Here is a 19,969-nt window from a genome sequence, read left to right on the forward strand (position 1 = left end):
GCATTTCTATTGTATTTTCGAATTTTGGGATTGTTTTTGCGAGTTTCTGCTCGTTCTATATTTTGCAATAATCCACGGAAAATTAACGAAAACTTAAGTTTACAATTTACTCTAAAAAAATGTAAAAACTAAGATTGCTAGTGTTTTAAAAACCTCGATTGTTGTCGAGGTTTTTATCTACATTTTAATAATTTTTGTTGCATAAGAGTTTAAGTTTTAGTTTAATAGGCAAACTTTAAATCATTTAACTTTTTATAAAAATCTATTTAAAAGTAAAACATATTTTTCTTTAAGTTTTTGAAAAGTAAGAAAATGATAAAAAATAAAATTGATCAAATTTTGTCCCTATTGCCAATTTAAGTTAAAAAATGATATCATTAAAATCCTAAAAGTGTCAGGGTTTCCCAGACATAGAGTCACAGCAATCGTTTAAATGAAGCTCATGTACTGTCAAGCACGGTCACGAGCTGAAGTTGCAAATTCGTCTAGTTCATGTAGTTATTTTAATAAAAATAAATTGCTTGTTAGTTGTTTTAATAAAAATAAATTGCTTATAAGTGTTTTAAATGAAAGATTGTATTCTTATAACTCATATATAATAAACTTTCAGAAGAATTAGCATTGAATATTTCTAACTAAAGTATAGAATTTAGAAAACCATATTATCTTTGTAATAAATGTTCTATAAAATAATCATAATAGCAAGCATGTTGCTTCAAGCCCCAGGTTGAAACACACAAAAATGGAAATACGCTTTACAAGTTGTGGTCACCGGCTGTCTAACTGAAAGTTAACAAGTTACAGTTATTCAAAAAACAGCGTGCTTGTGCGTATACAGGAATCAGTGTAACAGTATGTTCATGTAAAAGAATTAACAAGGATTAATTCAAAATGGCGTTGTTAAAATTGAACGTTTAGATTATTATTTCTTTAAATATAATGAACTTAATTTTCTCGAAAGCACAAGTTAAAAATGTCGTTTTGCATAATTCTTGTTTAAAAAATATAACACACAATACAAGCAATATCGAAATAATTGCCAACTATCAGTATTTTCAAAGAAACTTTTGCAAAATATTGGCAAAGGTTGAAATTATTGACACTATTATTGAAATTATTAAAATCTGAAAATATTGCAAAACAATCAAAATCTCTAGGCTCTCGGAAATTTTTTTTGAGCTTTCGTGCCAGCAGAGTCAATAGTACTAGAGCCAAGCCATTAACTGTGAGGAGTGTTAAAATCACTAATAAGAACAACTGTGGCTGAAGAATAAAAATTTGATAAGTTTGATCAGAAAAGATTTTGGGAAGATAGAGAACCATAAAGAACTAAGAGAAAAGTGAGTAATGAGGATTTGAATAAAAGCACATAAAAGAAATATTTTAGGCCAGAATTATTTTAGGCCAAATATATGGCAATTGGAGTCGCTACAAAAAGAATATTAGCCATCAACACTAAGGATGAAACAGATGAATTTAAGTTGTTTAGAAAACCACAAATGTTTGTAGAAGGTAAATGAAAATAGCATCGTAATAACATTGGTTTTTTTATGTTTTAAGTTTTTAGGTATTGTTTTAGATTTTTAATTCTGACCTGAAATATTTATGTTTTTATATTTTTGAACATTTTAATAATAGTTTATTTAATCGGTGTCAGCATTGACGTTGAACTTTTTTTTATCTATCGCCATCGATATTTTTTTATAAAAGATTATTAAAAAAATTTGTAGAAATATAAATAAAAGTTTGATTTAATGGGGGTATACCACCTTAATACATTAAAAAAATAAAGCGAATTTTTTATAGCTTACCTTGCAAGTTACACGATGTTTTAACCACCATGTACTATGTTCTTGGTACTGGTATACGCAGTACACAATGTGTACATAAACAGCAGCCGTGACGCAGTGGTTAAAGTTCTGGCTCAAAAAGGTCTAAAATTCGATGCTGGTTTTGGCCAGGTAAACGACATTTAGAAGAAAGTAGGAGTGAACTTGTTTAATGTTCTTCCGTACTCTTCCATCTTAATGTCTTTATATGCTCTGTTATAAGACCATAAGGATTTCTTGGAGCAATAATTGCCCACAAAAAAGATTTGCAAAGGTACAAAATAATACAAGTATTTATGTTCTCAGATCCTCAAAAAGTGCACATTTAAAATTGCACCACGCATTTAACTACCGATCTAAATGAAAGTTTAAAAACATGTCCGATTGGCAATAAAGAGTAAATATTTAAAGTTTCATTCAAATCAGATCGGTAGTAAAACAATGCCGCGGCAAAATAGTTAACTCGTCGCATACCAGTGAATTATTTTGTAAGTTGCATAAGGTGTTCCATAAAATAACGCGTTATTTTATGGAAAATCTCATGCAAGATCAATAGAAAGATTTTAAGCACTTTGTAAAGAGATAGAAAAAATATCGGCAAAACAAACAAATAAAAAGTTTTCAAAAAAAGATTGAGCTTTAGTTGCAGTGCCGTGGCTTGTGGTTTGGGCCCCCCCCCCCCCCCAAAAAAAACTAGCCATTACGGCCACAATTTTTTTTTTTTTTTTTTTAAAAAAAAGTGGATAAAGTTTACAGATTCTTCAAAACAGCTGGGTACCTTACATATTTTAACGTCGCTGTTCATAAGACTAAATGCAATCAAATTAACGCTTAAATTCAAAGATATATTTTATAATTGTTAAATTGATATAGAGTTACTAGTGAAGAGTTTCTTTAACTACTGTAAATGTATTACGCAGATAATAGAAGTATGTCGCAAATTGATATAGAGTTACTAGTGAAGAGTTTCTTTAACTACTGTAAATGCATTACGCAGATAATAGAAGTATGTCGCAAACCATCAAAAAAAGGGTTTTCGACGTGTTTTCATGCTTGCAAATTCATTTATTATGCCTTCATAACTTAATGTTCTTGCAACCTCGTTCTCAATAGACAGCATTGCTAAGGAAGACAAACGTTCATCGTACATTGTTGATCTATTTAAAAATACAAAGAAATAAAGCTACACGTATTTATGTATAATGAAGCAAGATTATTTATACTAACCTATGAAATGTTTTAATTAGTTTTAACTTGCTAAAGCTACGTTCTGCACTTGCAACAGTAACTGGTAAAGTAAGAATGATTCGTAACGCAATAATTAGATTGGGATAAGTTTCTTGCAGCTCTTCTTTGTAGATGTAGTTTAGGAAGTCATATGCAGATTTTAGGAGAGCATTTTTTTCCTCCTTTATAGCTATGACAAAACGTTTTAACTCCGAATCTAAATCCTCAGAATCTATATCAGCAAGCTTTATTTGCAAATTTTTGCAATAAACAGACAGAGAATTTTCATTACAAGCTTTAATAAGACTCTCAGATCGGAAAAAAAAGTCATAAAGCTTTGTGACAATCCTGATCTGTTCAAAACGCTCTTTTACTGATGCAATTGACATATCAATTAGTGGTAAAAAGAAATCTGCTTTATACTGATGTTCATGTTGCCAAGTGTGATTAGCACACTCGTATGAATAAATCGATTTTTTTTTTCGTAAACGCACCATCGAAAAAACCTTTTCAATACCCAATACTTCTGCGATTTCTGATGCCTTAACACGTTTTTATTTTGATTGATAATAAGAAAGGCTATGTATTAATACTAATATATATTCTGTCAGCGATCGTACTTCTGTGGCTGTTGCCTCATCTTTATTTTCTAAGGCATGTTCTTCCAATTTTTCAAGTGCCTCTAAGATTTCTTTTAAATAGAAGCGAAGTGGTTTAACACAGTTTATTCTACTTTCCCATCTGGTATCTGATTGTGGCTTGACTGGAATTGCCATGCATGATTTTAAAATTTCCCATCGAGGAGGAGACGATGAAAAGAGCGTGTATAACCTTGAAAGAACACCAAAAAAAGAAATTGCACTGATGGATGACAGTGCACCATCAACAATAACAAGATTGAGTGAATGGTTAGCGCATGGAACATATAAGGCCTTAGGATTCATTTCCAGAAACCTTGCTTGAAAACCTTTTACTTGTCCTTTCATATTAGCACCAGTATCGTAAGATTGACCTCGACAGTCTAAAATATTTAGATCCCAATTTTTTGCCTGATTTAAAAATGCATTGAAAAGCCCTTTTCCAGTGGTATCATTTACTGTGAGATATCTAAAGAAATTTTCGGAAATGTCGATACCTACTCCATGAGTACATGTTACTGATCGCAGAATAATGCTGATTTGTTCTTTGTGCGAAACGTCTGGCTTACAATCTAAAATAATAGAATAATATTTTGCTTTTTTTACCTTAGAAAGGTTTTTGGATTCAATCTCCCTGGCTAAAAGTCTAATCAACTCGTTCTGTGTGTCATTGCTCAAGTAGTGCTCCTTGGTTTCTTTGTCCTGAATTCTTTGCATAAGCTCATTGAGAACGGTATCATACTTAGCCAGTAATTCAAACATCCCAAGAAAGTTTCCATTGCTCTTTGAACCAATGGCTGTGTCTGAACCACGGAATGCAAGATTTATTGCAGAAAGAAATAAGGTAATGTCTAGTATCCTTTCTAACACAGCCCTCCAAAATATCCGCTCTTTATGAAGCAACTTTTGTTGTTTCTCGTCTATGGTAGCTTGATTTGCAATGCCTACACAACCAAAATTGAGGAAAAAGAAATTAATTAAGAAAAAAAAAGGAACAAAGCAATAAATTATAGAAAATATCAGTAAACCTTTTCGTAAAGTTATCCATTGTTCAAAGCACTTGAAATGTGCACTGCATGTTTCGTGTTCTTTAAGTTTTTTTGACAAGCCTTCCCAATTGTTCATTCCTTGCCGGAATGGTGAAGAAGTTACCCAAAAAGTTTGCAACAAAAACAAAACACTTTATTGCTGTTCAAATATATATGAGTCATGTGCGTTCAAAGATTTCTCCATTCTTCATCTTGCGGCTATAATAATTCAGTGAAAACCGTCTTCTTTCTAAATTGTATGGAAAATCAATTTCGATCTTTTTGAAACCACGTTTAACAATGCCACACCTCTGTGCGTCAGAAACATTATTGTGATAAGATAAATTGTGAATCGCCAAAAATAAAAAACGATTTGTAATTCATAAATAAATGAACATTGAAATATGTAATCTAAATACAAATAATAATATATTCGCACCTAATAAAATACGCGAATTAGAAAAATATATTTCTTCGCACGATTGGCTGCTGCTTTAACGGTTCCTCTTTAACGGTTTAACAGATTTTTTTGAAGCTCGCGTTTTTCATAAAATTCGGACCTCGGGAGTTAAACATTTTTTTTCTTTTTTTTCTACATGAAAAATATTATTGCTTTTTTCACGCATGCCTAATTTTGATAATATTGTGTTCAAAAGGCCATGTTTTTTTCAAAAGGCCATGTTTTTTTATTAATAGTAACAGTAACTATATATACATTCAAATATACTTATTATAAAAAATACAAAAAAAAAATAATTTTAAATTACATAAAGGGCCCCTGAAAATGCTGGCCCCCCCCCCCTGTTTGGGGGTGTGGGGGAGCCTAGCCACGGCTCTGTTTAATAGTTTAATTTGACTTAGTGGTTTTAAACAAACCAGAATAATGAACTTTTATTAATAGCTCAAAAAGCTGCTGTTTATATCAAGAAAAAAAGTCGTTTCTAAGCAACCGATAGAGTAGCTACACATTCTTTATTTACACCAGTTTTCGATCAATGGAATCTTAATTATTTATAAGCTTATTAAACTAAAATATATTTTAAGCTAAAAAAGATGAATATAAATCAATTTAAAGGTTTATTATTCAATAACAAAGGTTATAAAATATTCAATGAATTGAATTATTGTGATACTAGAACATGTCAAAAAGTAAAAGAAAAAATAAAAGATTTTTAAAATAAAAATTTATTGCTTCTTAATACGCAAGTAACTTTTTTAAGTTAACTGCGTAATAAGAAACTCTGCCTAATTCTTACAAAAAGAGCTTTCTGTAAGAATCAGGCAGAGCTCAATAAGGATCATCTTCAAAATTGCTATTCCTTAATACCTTTATGTTTTCATAACAGAAAATAAATTCCAAAACTTTTTTCAAAAAATGTTTATTTGCTCACCAGATATTGGACATTAAAATTTGACAAATAAATCAGGAATAATGACTTAATGGTGTCAAATACATTTTTAAACTTAAAAGTAAAAGTACATACTTTTCAATGGGTATTTTCAATGATTATCCCACTTGATTATAAGCTAGTTCAGGACTGAAACTGATAAAATAGGTAGGATAAACATTTAGGCCTGTTTAAATATCATGCCTTAAATATCGGCCTGTTTCAGTATCATTCAAATATCTGTTTAAATATTAAAAGTACGCAAAAAATATTTTTTTCTATCATTTTTTATCTTCATTTTTACCTAAAGCAGAGAGTATCTCCAATTTTCTTTTATTGTTATAAATCTTCATTTAGTATAGTATCTAAAAATAAAAACATTCTTATGAAAAATTAAAGGTTTAGGTCTTACGAGCTCACCCAAGCTTAATTTAAAAAAAATATATTATTAACTCTGTAAATGCATCTTGGGTTGCAAAATATAAAACATAAATTTTTTGGAAAATTTTTTTTGGCAAAGCCTTTACAAAAAAACCCAGTAAACTTCCAGTGAAAAAATGTTCCAAAACTCAGCCAACATTCAGTGATCTTTTTTGCAGCGAACTTCGAGTGAACTTTTCCAGCGAAATTCCAGTGATCTTTTCTAGCTAATTTTAATGTTTATAAATAAAAAACGGAAGCTTAGCGAATTCGCTAGAGTTTCATTTTTTAGGTTGTAGTTCTTTAGGATATTTATTTTTTAAAGCGTTCATATATTCAAAACCGATAAGCGCAAAATATGACAAATTAAGCATAGAAAAATAAAAATGTTTAATATAACGTTTTTTTAAAAATATCGATATTTAAAATACAAATACAATGTATGAATAATGAATTATCTTAAGTATGAATACAAACTTTCATAAATTTTTAACAAGAAAATAAAAAGCAAGTTCACTAATATTAGGGTAAATGTTTTTTTATTAACCTTGGCTCAGATTTTGTTAAAAACAAGTTTATGTAAGCTTATTGTGGATCTTTACTATACATTATTCATGTCTCTATATTTAAATATAGAAATCGATCGAGATAATTATCTGAATAGTGCTTATTTGATGTATTCAAATGATTTACATTTTTTTAAGCTTAAATTAAACTTTTTTCTATTTTAATTATTTAAACCAACAAAACAAAAAATTATATTAGTATTTTTTTCTGTTTTGTTATAAAGATTAAAAAAACTTTTTTTCACTGGAAGTTCGCTGGGTTTTATTGTAAGGGAGAACTTTTTAAATTGTTGCGTATCTGCTACAATTGGCTTTTAAGGATAAAAATATTTTTTTTTATTAATTGGTAGTGCCAGTTTTTATACTTGAAAATCCTTGAAATAGTTTTGTTCTCTTTGCACTCAAAGCCATACATTACATTATTGGCATTGAATAAATAAAAACCCTGCAAGGCATCTTTTGCATCGCTATCTTTTCACAGTGTATGCTCGTAGATAGTTTGCTCCGTCTTGTTTTACGTCTTGCGTTTTTTGCTTTGGACTAAAGATCTTTTTGCCCTTGGTGATATCATAGTTTCAAGCTTTAATATCATAGTCTGACAGCCTTACATTTCACTGCCTTTATTAGGCTTGTCGCCACCTGAAACTTTGCCACTTGTTGCCACCTTGAAACTTTTTCAGGCTTTTTGGTTTAATAATTTCATTATTGTACGGTATAAAAACCATGCATTTATTAGTGCAATCACTATTGTATGCGCCCAAATGTATATATACCAACGATGACACTCAAGGTTAGCTTTAAACAACGAGCACATCGTATCAAGCTTATCAGTACAACAACGAGCACATCGTATCAGTACAACAACGAGCACATCGTATCAGCTTATCATATTTGTTGTATGTTTTAACAATATAGGGCTGATAAACATTATATACTTTTTATAATTTCGGTTGTAACGTTTAACAGTTTGAACCGGTTCAATTCTAACATATGATGATACCAGAGTGACAGCTTTATTGTCATACCATTGTGCTAAAAATAAATTAAAGTATATGTCAATCTTTTTCACATAGTAATGGATATGTAAATCAACTTTTTTTCCAAAGACGTTAATTTTTTAATTTATTTTATTTATTTGAATTTTCATGCTATATTTTTCTAAACAATGTTATATCCGAAGATATTGTTGGCTTAGCATAGGAACAGCCTCAAATAGTCATTAAGGCTAATCCAAAAGAGCGTCTGTTATTGACCAATATTTTCAACATTATCTACAGCCTTATTAATATTTTCAGGCTCATAATCTGAATCTGATTCATTTAAGTCTTTAAAGTCACTCTCGCCATCAAGAATATAGACAAGATCCTCTTTTATGTTATAGTTTATATATATATATATATATATATATATATATATATATATATATATATATATATATATATATATATATATATATGTATATATATATATATATATATATATATATATATATATATATATATATATAATTATAAGTTTTGATAAATATATATATAAAAAAAAAGGGTTATATGCATAAAATAACCCATTGTAGCATATTTGCTACGTGCAACGTAGCAAATTTGCTACAATGGGTTATTTTATGCATATAACCCTTTGCATATAACATAGCAAATGCTAGGCAAGTAAAAAGTTTGTAGCAGATCTGCTACACGGGGCTCTAAAAGGTTAGTCTAAAAATTTCAAAAACGGAGTTCAGGTCGATTAGCGCGATTTTAGTGACCTCATAATGGCTAAAGTAAAAGTTTTTTTTTCCAAAGTGGGTTTTAATTTTCCTTTTTATTATTTAAAAAAAATACTTATAGAGTATAACAATAGTAAGAAAAAATAATATATATTTAACATAGATAATTTCTTTTTGATCAAGAGCCGCTCTCTGTAAAAATCAGGTAGAGCTCAATAGTGACCGTCTTTAAAACTGTTTTTTTTTAATGTTGTTGTTTATCATATTAGAAGGTCAATTCCAAAATGTTTCTAAAAAAGTATTTGTTTTGTTCTCTAGACATTGGTTTTCAAAGTTTGATAAATATATTTTCAATATATTTATCATACATTTAATATATTTTCAAACTTAAAATTAGAACTAAGTCCATACTAATCAATGGCTATTTTTTTTTCTATTATTATTTTATTTCATTACAGCAAATTAATTATATATATTTGTATGTTTATTTATATATACTATTTCATTATTATTTCTTTTCATTACTATATATTAGCTAGTTGTTTTTATTTATTACCTAAAATTGGATAAAATACATATGATACTTCAAAAGTACTCAAAAATTGATTTATCGCTATTTATTAGTTGATATTTTCATTCTTCATTTTTCTTCATTTCAGTCTTCATTTTTATCTAAAGTCTTTAGTTGATTATAATTTATTTTTTTAATTTAGTAAAGTACCTTAAAATATAAAAATATTAAAAGGGAAGTAAAAGGTAAGGGCTGTTTTTGCAGACGCGATTTTAGGGTGGGGGTGTGTGTGTAGAGGAGTTGGAATAATCCCCAAAGAAAATGATTTTCAAGTCATAACTGGTTTTTTGACAAATATAGTCGGGTATTTGACAATATATACAGTCGGGTGAATTTTAGTTTTGGAGACTTTTTTTTTAAATTCTCCAAAAAGGGTTGGTACTTTTTAAGGATTCACCCCCTCCCCCTCATTTTATTCGTAGAATCGCCTCTGTGTACTTAAATAATGTTTTAGGGGAGGGGAGGGTAAATTAGGGTTTCGTGACAATGGTTGTTATAGTAGCAACTGCAACATTAATTCAATGTTGCTATAATATTGACTTAATAATCAAATGCGTTTCCTAACGTTTCCTAACTTTTTTCCAAAAAAAAATGAGTAGCCTCCTCGACTCTAGTGGCCCCCCTCGAGCCTTGGGGAGGTGAATAATCTGAAAAAAAAAAAAAAAAAAACTTATTGCCATTTTATTTTATAAATTGTTGGTATTCAAAATTTTCCAATAATGTTGGTAAATAAATAAAAAACAAAACTCTAATCATAAAAATTATTAAATAAAAATCATCTATCGTCATTCCAAATTTTCTTTATATGCACTTAGTGGTTCTTTATGAAAAACGTACAGACATACAGTTTTTAAAGTATGCGTTACACCAAGAACAAATAAATAGATGGACGTTTATCCCATTGTTATAAATCAGAAGCGCCAATAAATACTGAAGTTCTATGCGCACTGTTGCCAAAAACTCGTTGTAACCCTATGTAGCAGACCCAGAGAAATGACATGGTAGGCATGAAAGCCAATCATGTCAGAATCACAAAAATATAAATTTTGAAATCTAACTATTTTATCTCGAAAAATAAATCACATTTTATTTTTTATTCTATAGCATCAACAAGTTAATTTTTTTTACAAAATTTTTACAGCATTCAAAAATTGAAACATTTAATAAAAATTATGACTATTAATGAATAAAATGTTAATAGTAATAATAATAACAATAATATTATTAATAATAATAATAATGTTAACAGTACATATGAAAATATGCAAGTCACTTAACTGTAGTTGCATGACTTTAACAGTAAAATAAAAAATACTAATGAAATTCGTGATAAACAAAATAATAACAATCTAATTTATATTTAGAATTTCCCTTTTTATGTTCCTCGAGTTTATTTTCAAAATTTAAATTAGCAGAGTTAACAACGTCATAGATTAGACTGTTCCATTTATTAACAATCCTATAAGTAAAGTAATGCGTTCTTGCTTCCAAAATACGAATATTTTGTTTGTGCAACTGTTGATTATGACCTCCTAATTTTGGGTATAAGTTGTTTATTGGAGGGTATCTTCAAATTACTTTATGAATTTTTTTTAATTTTATAGTATTCTATTATATCGCTCAGTTCTCTTCGTTTTTCTAATGACGTCAATCCAAATTATTTAATCGCTCCTCATATTTCATACCTTTTAAACATCTTATTCTTGTTGGTCTTCGTTGTACTTGTTCTATAAGAATTCCATATTGGTGAAGCAAATTCAAGTGGGGTTGAACTAACGAACAATACAGTACAATATGTTCTAGAAAGCAAGGTAGTAACAAACAATAGTATTAAACTTGAGAAAAAAATAATTTTCAGTCTTCTGTTGAACAATTGATATTACATGTGCTTGCTATTAAGATCAATTATGCTTATTTGCAGTTTTTTCTTAGTGTCTGGATGTGTTTTGGGTCTCTTGTATCTTTTCCAGTGTTGATTAGCAAGTGTTAATCTAAATCAAGCTGTCACAATAGCATTAAATTTTCGAAAAGTGTCGAATATGGGACAAATGTAATCAATTGATTTTTTCTCAGCAAAATTTTGAATAGATTAATATTCTTCAGTAGTTTGTGACAATCATTTCCAGCATTTATCAAATGCTCTTCAAAAGTTTGTGACAACTTTCCAAATTCTCTTGCTGTCTTCAAGTCATCTCCCGCAGATGCTTTGATAGATCAAATTTTTATTTGGCATAAGTACAAACGTATAAATCTTTGGATTATTTTCCATACCCAGGAAAAAAAGTTTTATAGAATTTCTATAAACCATTAGAACATATAGTCTATAGAAATTCTATAGAATTCTATAGAATTTCTATATAATGTCTATTAATTCCTACAGAAATTGCTATAAAAAAAAAAGTAGAAAAAAAGGTCTATTGGAATTTCTATAGAAATTAACAGAGATTCTATAGAAATTCTATAGAATTCTATAGAATTTCTGTAAACCATATGTTCTAAATGCTTATAGAAATTCTTTAAAACCTTTTTTTCCTGGGTATCTGAAAACATTAAAGCGTTATTGCATATATAGAACATTTTTTATCAAAATAGTAAAATATACTTTATATAATAAAGTTTAATTAAATGGATAAGACAGGCGAAAATTTTGATAAAAAATCAAGTAAAAGTATTTCCACGAGACTCAAATGTTTCCCATTGTTTTACTTTTTGTTATCTATAACAATCATGGGTTATCGCTTTAAAACAATGTGTTAAACGTCCATCTAATAATAATTCCTTGGTTACAAACACAAAAAACAATAATGTAACTGCTCCATATTTATATTGTTTATAAACAAGAAAAATATACCTCGATGTAATTGAAATGCCTAGCACATCAATTAATCAATAGAAGTGCTGATTTATAAAATACACCGTGCTCCCAGTTCGTAGTAGGTACAACAAATATAATCCCTTGTATTTAATAATACACCTGAAATTTACAACAAACGCAACGCAAATTGTTCAATGTACGTAGTAAAAAGAAAATTTTATAATAAAAAATTGTGCTTTATTAACTTTACTTTAATCTTCAAAAGTATTTTGTCTTTAATTTTGAATGGGGTTTTTATTATTTAAATTACCATTGGTTCAGTAGCGTAGCTTTTTCAATTTTTATGGATTCTTATCCTAGTTTAGAATGCGTTATTGTAATGCCCGCCCTAAATTATTTAGATATCAGTTTTGCTAACATTATTTTATGGTGTAAAACATTTTAAACTGTAACCTTAATTTAAAGTTTTTATAAAACATTTTTTAAAATGGCATACACCGCTTATATTATCTAAAAATATATGTTTGTTTTTTATTTTTATTAACAGGATCAATATAAGAATTTAAAAGATATTATTTTTGGGATGAATTTAACTTAAGAAAAAAAAAAAAAAGTTTGGTCGAATGAAATTGCTAATAGTAAGCTTGTTTCTTTTGCAGAAAAAAAAACAGAAAAATAAAAATAAACCGAACAAACTTTTTTAGTGCAGAGAATTTTATTAAAAAAGTAGTAAAATTGTAAAAATAATTTTATGTTCATAGATTTTAATAAAATTATACACTTTCTATTAAAATTAATGGTCGCACTTTTGTGATCAGATCTTTAGCCACATTCCACATCATCAGTTCCCACAGGTTTTTAGTAGAATTCATATCTGGGTTCATATCCAATCACCCAGTCAATTTAATAGAAAGCAAATTCAAAAGAAGGCAATTCTAAAAAATCTTTAACTGTGCTGTGTAGAAGGGAGCTCAATCTTGCATAAAAATAAATGGTTCCCTATTTGGAAACCATTTTCTGAGCTGTAAAATTAACTGATGAAATAGGACTTCTTTGTATTAATCTTGCCTCATTATACCAAATACTACGTATAGACATCCAGTACCTTTGCCGCTGATGACTAACCAGATCATCATTTTTGTAGGGTTCTTATTAGCCTGAATAAAGCAGTCGAACGAAACTTTTCTCTGTGATGACGACGCGCAAACAGAACTTTATTATTCAAATTTTCAAATGTGCTTTCATCACTAAAGCAGACCAGTCAAAAAAAAAAAAAAAAGAACACCCTAAACATTTGGTCTTTATTTATTTTATAGAAAATGGCATTCAATGTATCACTTGTGATGAAACAATGCAAACTTAGAGATCTACAGAAGTTTGCATCTTTATTGCGCCATATTTGGCTCACATCTGACGCTTTACTTTCATTGTTGCTATTAATTTGGGTTTTCTGTGAGCTTTAAAATCTAAAAGTTTTAATTTTTTTGAACAGTTTGCGCAGAAGCATTTACGGGAGCTATTCGTCTCTTAGCGCAGAAGCATTTACGGGAGCTATTCGTCTCACGCACTGAACTGGACAGAGACTGAACAGAACTTTAATTTAAAATGAAACGGAATACACCAATTTTAGTATTAAAAAAAACAGTTTTGAGAGCAGAAACTAATCCTTGATTAGTTTCTGCTCTCAAAACAGAAACTAATCAAAGATTTTTTTGTATTTAAATTAAATAGCTTCCTAGGTATTTTTTAAACTTTAAACTTTTGTTCAAAATTATCTAACTTATTAGAATGAGCTGCTATAATTTATATTAAACGCATTACAACACTTTGGTTTAAATACGCTGTTAATTTATAAGTTATTAAAATAAAAATTTGATTAACTATTTTTTGTGGGTTATTTAACTAATTATTTATTATTTTGGGGACGGGTATAAAATAAGAGAAAGCCGATGCGCAGAGAAACAAGATGATTGCGGTAGTCAAATTTAAAACTTGTAATAATAACAGGTAGTCATATCAATAGTCCAGTTTTGATCATATCATTAATCAAGTTTTGATTTACTTTTATATATGGTTTAGCTTTGTCTTGAGTAAACCATACATTATAAGTTCAAAACACTGTTCAAGAAAAAGAGTTTGCGTTTATTTCAGCAAAGATTCTTTACATTTTCTCTTATGAGTTTTTAATAAAAATCTAAATATTTTGAGAAAAGATTTTTTTTTTTTTGGTCTACCTTAGTAAAGTAAACAACATTAGCAAAGTAATAATATACAATTAAATATTGTTTTACTAATTATATTTTTTTCTTATTTATTTATCATAAAAGAAAACAAAAATTGTTGGTGTGTATGATAATTATCATACACACCAACAATTTTTGTATATTATTTGCATTTTCATTATTGATTAATCAATAATGAAAATGCAAATAATATACATACAAACGATATATAAACGTAACACATAACGAATATATATATAAACAAATAGGACAAGTTGTACTTTGGATGTTTTAATTTTTAGGAAATGAATAATTTACTTGTAAATATTATTATCTGCTTGAAAAATATTTCTTGCATTAAGCAAATAAATATAAACTTATCTAAAAAAGAAAAAGACTAACTTTAGAAGCCAAATTTTTTATAATCAAGTTACAATAGGTCAGAAAAAGTCCAAGAGTGTAAACTAATCATCAGCAAAAGATTATAAAATAAAAGATGTAATAATATAATTAAAAATAAATATATAATGATGATCAAAGCCTGTTTATCTTCTTGTGGAAACAACATCAAATAAATCTTTGGAGTGATTTTTATTTCTTCCCCAATTCATTTTTGTACTCTTAGAATCACACGAATCTTCAAATATTTTGCTCATAATATGCTCATAATATATGCTCATAATATGCAGTTAATATGAACAATTTTAAACATTTTTTTTTTGCAATGTAACTTCTAGATAAATAAAGTGTACAGTAGCGGTTCCAGCATTTTTTAATCTTTGAGAAGCAAAAAGTTGGTGAAATATTTTTTTACTATTCTCAACTAGACTTATATTCATCGATAATTTTCAAGTTTCATAGTATTATCTCTAAGCGTTCAAAAATTATAACCATATAAAAATACCAACCCCCTCAAATTGAGGCGGGTTTAACATTTATATGGTCATAATTTTTGAACGCTTAGAGATAATACTATAAAACTTAAAAGTTATCGATGAATATAAGTCTAGTTGAGAATAGTACAAAAAACCAACTTATTGCTCTCACCAACTTATTGCTCTCACGTTTGTGGCAGGTGTTACAAAGATTTTGGGGCTTTTTTTGTTCCCAGCCTCCAGTCATCGCAATTTTTTGCAAACCTTCATTATTTGACATAAGTATAAACATATAAATGTTTGGAGTTAGCTCCATGTCTGGAAGTTAGCTATCTCAAAGATCAAAAAATGCTGGATCCGCCACTGGTGTATTCTGCGTTTTATAAGTTTAGAAAAGCAGAAACACTATTTTTATGAAATGCAAACCATTATAACCTAAATTTTTAAATTTTTTCTCCAGCCTTGAATGCTTTCTATTCATTTTTTTGAGAAATGCTTAGTGTAAAAAAGTTATCAGTTCTTTAATAACCATTAATACATAAAATACAATAACCATTTATACATATGTCAGTTTTATTGGGATTGTGTATAATCCTTGAAGTTTTATTCATATCCTTAAATAAGTTTTTAAATTGTATTGGGCTTTCCAAAAATTTGAGGTATTGGTAGAGTCTGAGATGATAAAGTTAAATAAAATTCCAAAAGTGTGCTAAATTGCATATTCTTAATTATGCAGTCACTACAGTACCAGTCAGACGAGTCTTTGACAAGAAGGATATACAAAAATTTGTGATTAAGTTTCATTTAGCATGAACCCAAAAAGAACAGCAACCATATAAAATGGCTCTTTGATTATTGACTACTGCTTCATTGCAGATCCTGGAATGGTTTTTAATTGCCATGTAAAAATTTAAGTTAAAAACAAAACAATGATGTGTATAAGAGCATGTATAAATCAAAAATTAATAAATATATGATATAATATCAAAGGATAGAGTAATAATTATTTAGTAATTATAAAAAATATATAGTATTAAAAATTTTAAACAGATAACATAATGATAAACAATATAATAGCAGATAATATATGTATAATAAATAAATAATAATAATATATACAGCAACTTATAAACCATCGAACAAAAAAATAATAATAACTGTATTAACGAAAATAATACCAGAAAAATAATAATATAAAACAAGAAAATTAATTAAAAAGTATATATATATATATACAGTGATGGGCATAGTTAACTAATTTGTTAACTTTTTGTTAAACTACTTTTTTTTAGTTAAATGCAATAGTTAAACTAAATTTTTTTATTTAAGTTAAACTTTTAGTTTAACTAACTTTTTTCCTAGTTTAGTTGAAAAAGTTTAACTAAATTTTTATTAACTAAATTTTTTATATATCGCCAAATAAATCGTTCTATTTCTATGCACCACTCACCTGACCAAGAACTCCAAGGATTCTGTTATTACTATTTTTATGTATTTATTTATTTAGTGCATGAACTGGACTTTTCAACATCATTTCCGCTTGGTCTGTATCAATAAAACGGTTAGCGGAAACATAAATTCATCAACAAATTTTCTTGAGTTGAAAAAAAAAAAAGTTAAAAAGTTGAATTTTAGTTAACTATTTCTAATTAGTTTAAGTTAACTACTTTTTATAAAAAGTTTGTAACTAAAAGTTTAACTACTTTTTTTAGTTTTAGTTAGTAGTTTAGTTAAACTATAATTTTTTTTTTTTTTTTTTTTTTTTTTTTTTTTTTCTTTCTCTGTTTTAATATAATATAAGATTTTACAACTTTGTAATATAAAATTTCAATAAATAAAATAAGTAAAACAGATAGGGGCTCAAAGAAGATGAGGATGACAGTACGTTATCACAATCTTTTCATAGAGCCCCTAAAGTTAATAAAAGTAAATAAAAAAGTTTCTGCCCATCACTGTATATATATATAATATTAAATATTCTCGAAATTGTACGTTATGTATACTTCTAATTCAGATATATGTATGTGTTAGAATTTTAGGTTTTATTTTTGTTTCTTATTTAATTTTTTTTTTATATATGTGCGTGGGCATGTGTGTATAAGAATTTACTTAAATCTATAAATTTTTTCTTTATTATTTTGCATTAAATATTTAGGCAAACAGAATATATAAATTAATAAAAACTAAAAAAATTTATCCTTATTTAGATTTTCAGTTGCATAAGTATAATAAAAAATAGATCAGTGTTTGTTTTTTTTTTGTTTGAATTTTTTGTTTTTGTTTTTGGTTTGTTAGTTAATCCCTATTTAAGTAAATTTTTTGTAATTTTTAACGTACTAAAAAATGATTTTATTTTATTTTACACGGTTTTATAAGCTTATGTATCTTACGTTATCTATTACGGAGTTTAGTGATAAGACAAATGCATTCTTCTTTTTGCTCCGGTCTCGTATATCTTTTGTATTTTAAATATTTTTAAATACTTTGTATTTTAAGAATATTTAAAATACAAAGTATTTAAAATACTTTGTATTTTAAATAATTTTCAACTGCGAAATTTAGTATAAAAAATATATATATTATAACCAATATTACCTCAGTAGCACACTCAACTGTATAAATATAAATAAATTAGTAATTAATGATGTAAAGGTGTTTTTAAGTAACTTTTAATCAAAGTTACTTCTTAAGTTACTTCTAATTTTTAAATATTTGCATCTTACTTTAATAAACTCTTTGTGGTTTTTAGATCATAGTTTTGGCTTATTGCAATTTAGTATTTGCTGCTCAATATAAATATGGTAAGTTTTAAAACCTATATATATATATATATATATATATATATATATATATATATATATATATATATATATATATATATATATATATATATATATATATATATATATATATATATATATATATATATATATATGAATATATATATATATACATATATATATATATATATATATAACAATAATCATTATACTGATAGCAATAACAAAAAGAAAAATAACAATAATGTTAAAAATAACCTAATAGGAACAACAATAATAATAATAGTATAAAATAATGTAATATAAATATGTAATTTAAAAATAATAATCAAAAAAGTATTAGTAATAATTATAATAGTAAATAAAATAGTAATAGTAATAATAACAATACTAGTCTATTTGATAATTATTCTATTTTTATCATTTTTCTTAAAATACAAGTACACCAAGTAACCCGTGTTGCGTGAAAAATCAAAAGAGTTTCTAAAAATATGGCAACTCCTAATAATGATTTTAACCACGAAATATTTAATATACATACATTGATAATATAGTATAATAAAATGTAAAAATAAACAAAATTTGTCAAACAACGCTTTATTTAGACGTAAATAATCTTTATTTAGACGTGGCAATAGTTAAATAAACTCAACTTTTCTATTGATTTATTGGTCTTTTGGTTTGATTTTTAAATTGTTTTAGAGAATCAGCCTCCCATCCACCCTTGTAAAACTCAGAAAATATTGCCAATCAATAATTCTCGATTTCATTTGAAACTAAAGTTAGACTATCAATTTTAGTTTCAAATGAAATCTTTGAATCATTAAACAAGGGTAATGTTTGGATTAGCAAGACCTTTGTTTTATGTAGGGATGTACCGGAACTCCGCCGAAAATTCCGGACTTTTAATTTATTTTTCACTTTTTTTACTTAAGACAAGTGATACTGACTGTGTAATTTAAATAAAAAAACAGTTGTCCTACAGGGCAATGAAGAACTATGAATAAACCTAGGTAAAAAGTACAAAATATTTGACGAATACAATGTAATTTTAGGTAAAGCTACAGTTTAGCGGTCTAAAATAGTTTTATTTTTTAGCTTGTTGCACTCTCGTTAGAGGAGGGTTTTTAAACTTTAGAAATTTTAATTGAAATAATAAAAGAAAAAAGATGGCAGCCCTGTGCCAAATCCTCAGTCAATGCAGCACTTTCTTGTAGAAGCAGGCTATAAGATAGTTGATGTATGTACTAATGCCAATAAATATTCTTTATGTTTATATTAAAAAGTTACCACTTTGAGCATACGAAAGCTCTCTATACGAAAGAACATTAAGCTATGAAATAAAATTATTTTAGGCCGCTTAACTGTAGTTTTGCCTAATTTTATTTGCAGTATGTATATGTAAAGCTTTCTAAAAGTTTAGGAATTTTAGTTTAGTTTTTAATCTTTTTTAACTTTTAAATAGTTAAATATTATATATAAATTATATATAATATTAAATATTATATACATTATATAGATATTTCAATTTTAACATAAATGTAAAAATATAAAACAAAAAATAACTTTAAATATAAATATAATGCAGGTTAACCTTTTCAATAAATAAAATTATAAGAAACAAATAAAAACAACATATTAGGTTAAATGAAATAATATATATACATATATATATAGTATATATATATATATATATATATATATATATATATATATATATATATATATATATATATATATATATATATATATATATATATATACATATATATATATATATATATATATATATATATATATATATATATATATATATATATATATATATATATATATATATATATATATATGATAGGATATAAATATATATTATGTAGCAAAGATGCT

At 26.9% G+C, this 19,969-nt stretch overlaps 2 protein-coding genes across 4 annotated transcripts in view; one reads left to right on the plus strand and one right to left on the minus strand.

Moving 5' to 3' along the window:
* The window catches only part of LOC105849170 (uncharacterized), a 209,399-nt gene that overhangs the window by 1,759 nt on the left and 187,671 nt on the right, over positions 1-19,969 (plus strand). For all 3 annotated transcript variants that reach the window (XR_010642513.1, XM_065813632.1, XM_065813633.1), the window contains exon 2: positions 18,052-18,103. Coding sequence is in view for 2 of the 3 variants with exons in the window: in XM_065813632.1 (XP_065669704.1) it covers positions 18,052-18,103 (52 nt within the window). In the remaining variant the exon portion in view is untranslated. The remainder of the gene's footprint in view (positions 1-18,051; positions 18,104-19,969) is intronic.
* LOC136087808 (zinc finger MYM-type protein 1-like) lies at positions 2,666-5,085 on the minus strand. Its single transcript, XM_065811337.1, has 2 exons — positions 4,723-5,085; positions 2,666-4,638 (listed from the first exon to the last, which is right to left on the minus strand). Exons 1-2 carry the CDS (start codon positions 4,817-4,819, stop codon positions 3,611-3,613), a joined length of 1,125 nt encoding a protein of 374 aa, XP_065667409.1. The 5' UTR covers positions 4,820-5,085; the 3' UTR covers positions 2,666-3,610.

Source organism: Hydra vulgaris, chromosome 12, assembly GCF_038396675.1.
Source record: "Hydra vulgaris chromosome 12, alternate assembly HydraT2T_AEP".
Lineage (NCBI taxonomy): Eukaryota > Metazoa > Cnidaria > Hydrozoa > Anthoathecata > Hydridae > Hydra > Hydra vulgaris.

Excerpts from the sequence above, each read along its gene's own strand:
- LOC136087808 (XM_065811337.1), bottom strand. The coding sequence starts at position 4,819 with ATGAACAATTGGGAAGGCTTGTCAAAAAAACTTAAAGAACACGAAACA. Across the intron at positions 4,639-4,722 it reads ATGGATAACTTTACGAAAAG|GCATTGCAAATCAAGCTACC; the intron begins GTTTACTGATAT and ends TTGGTTGTGTAG.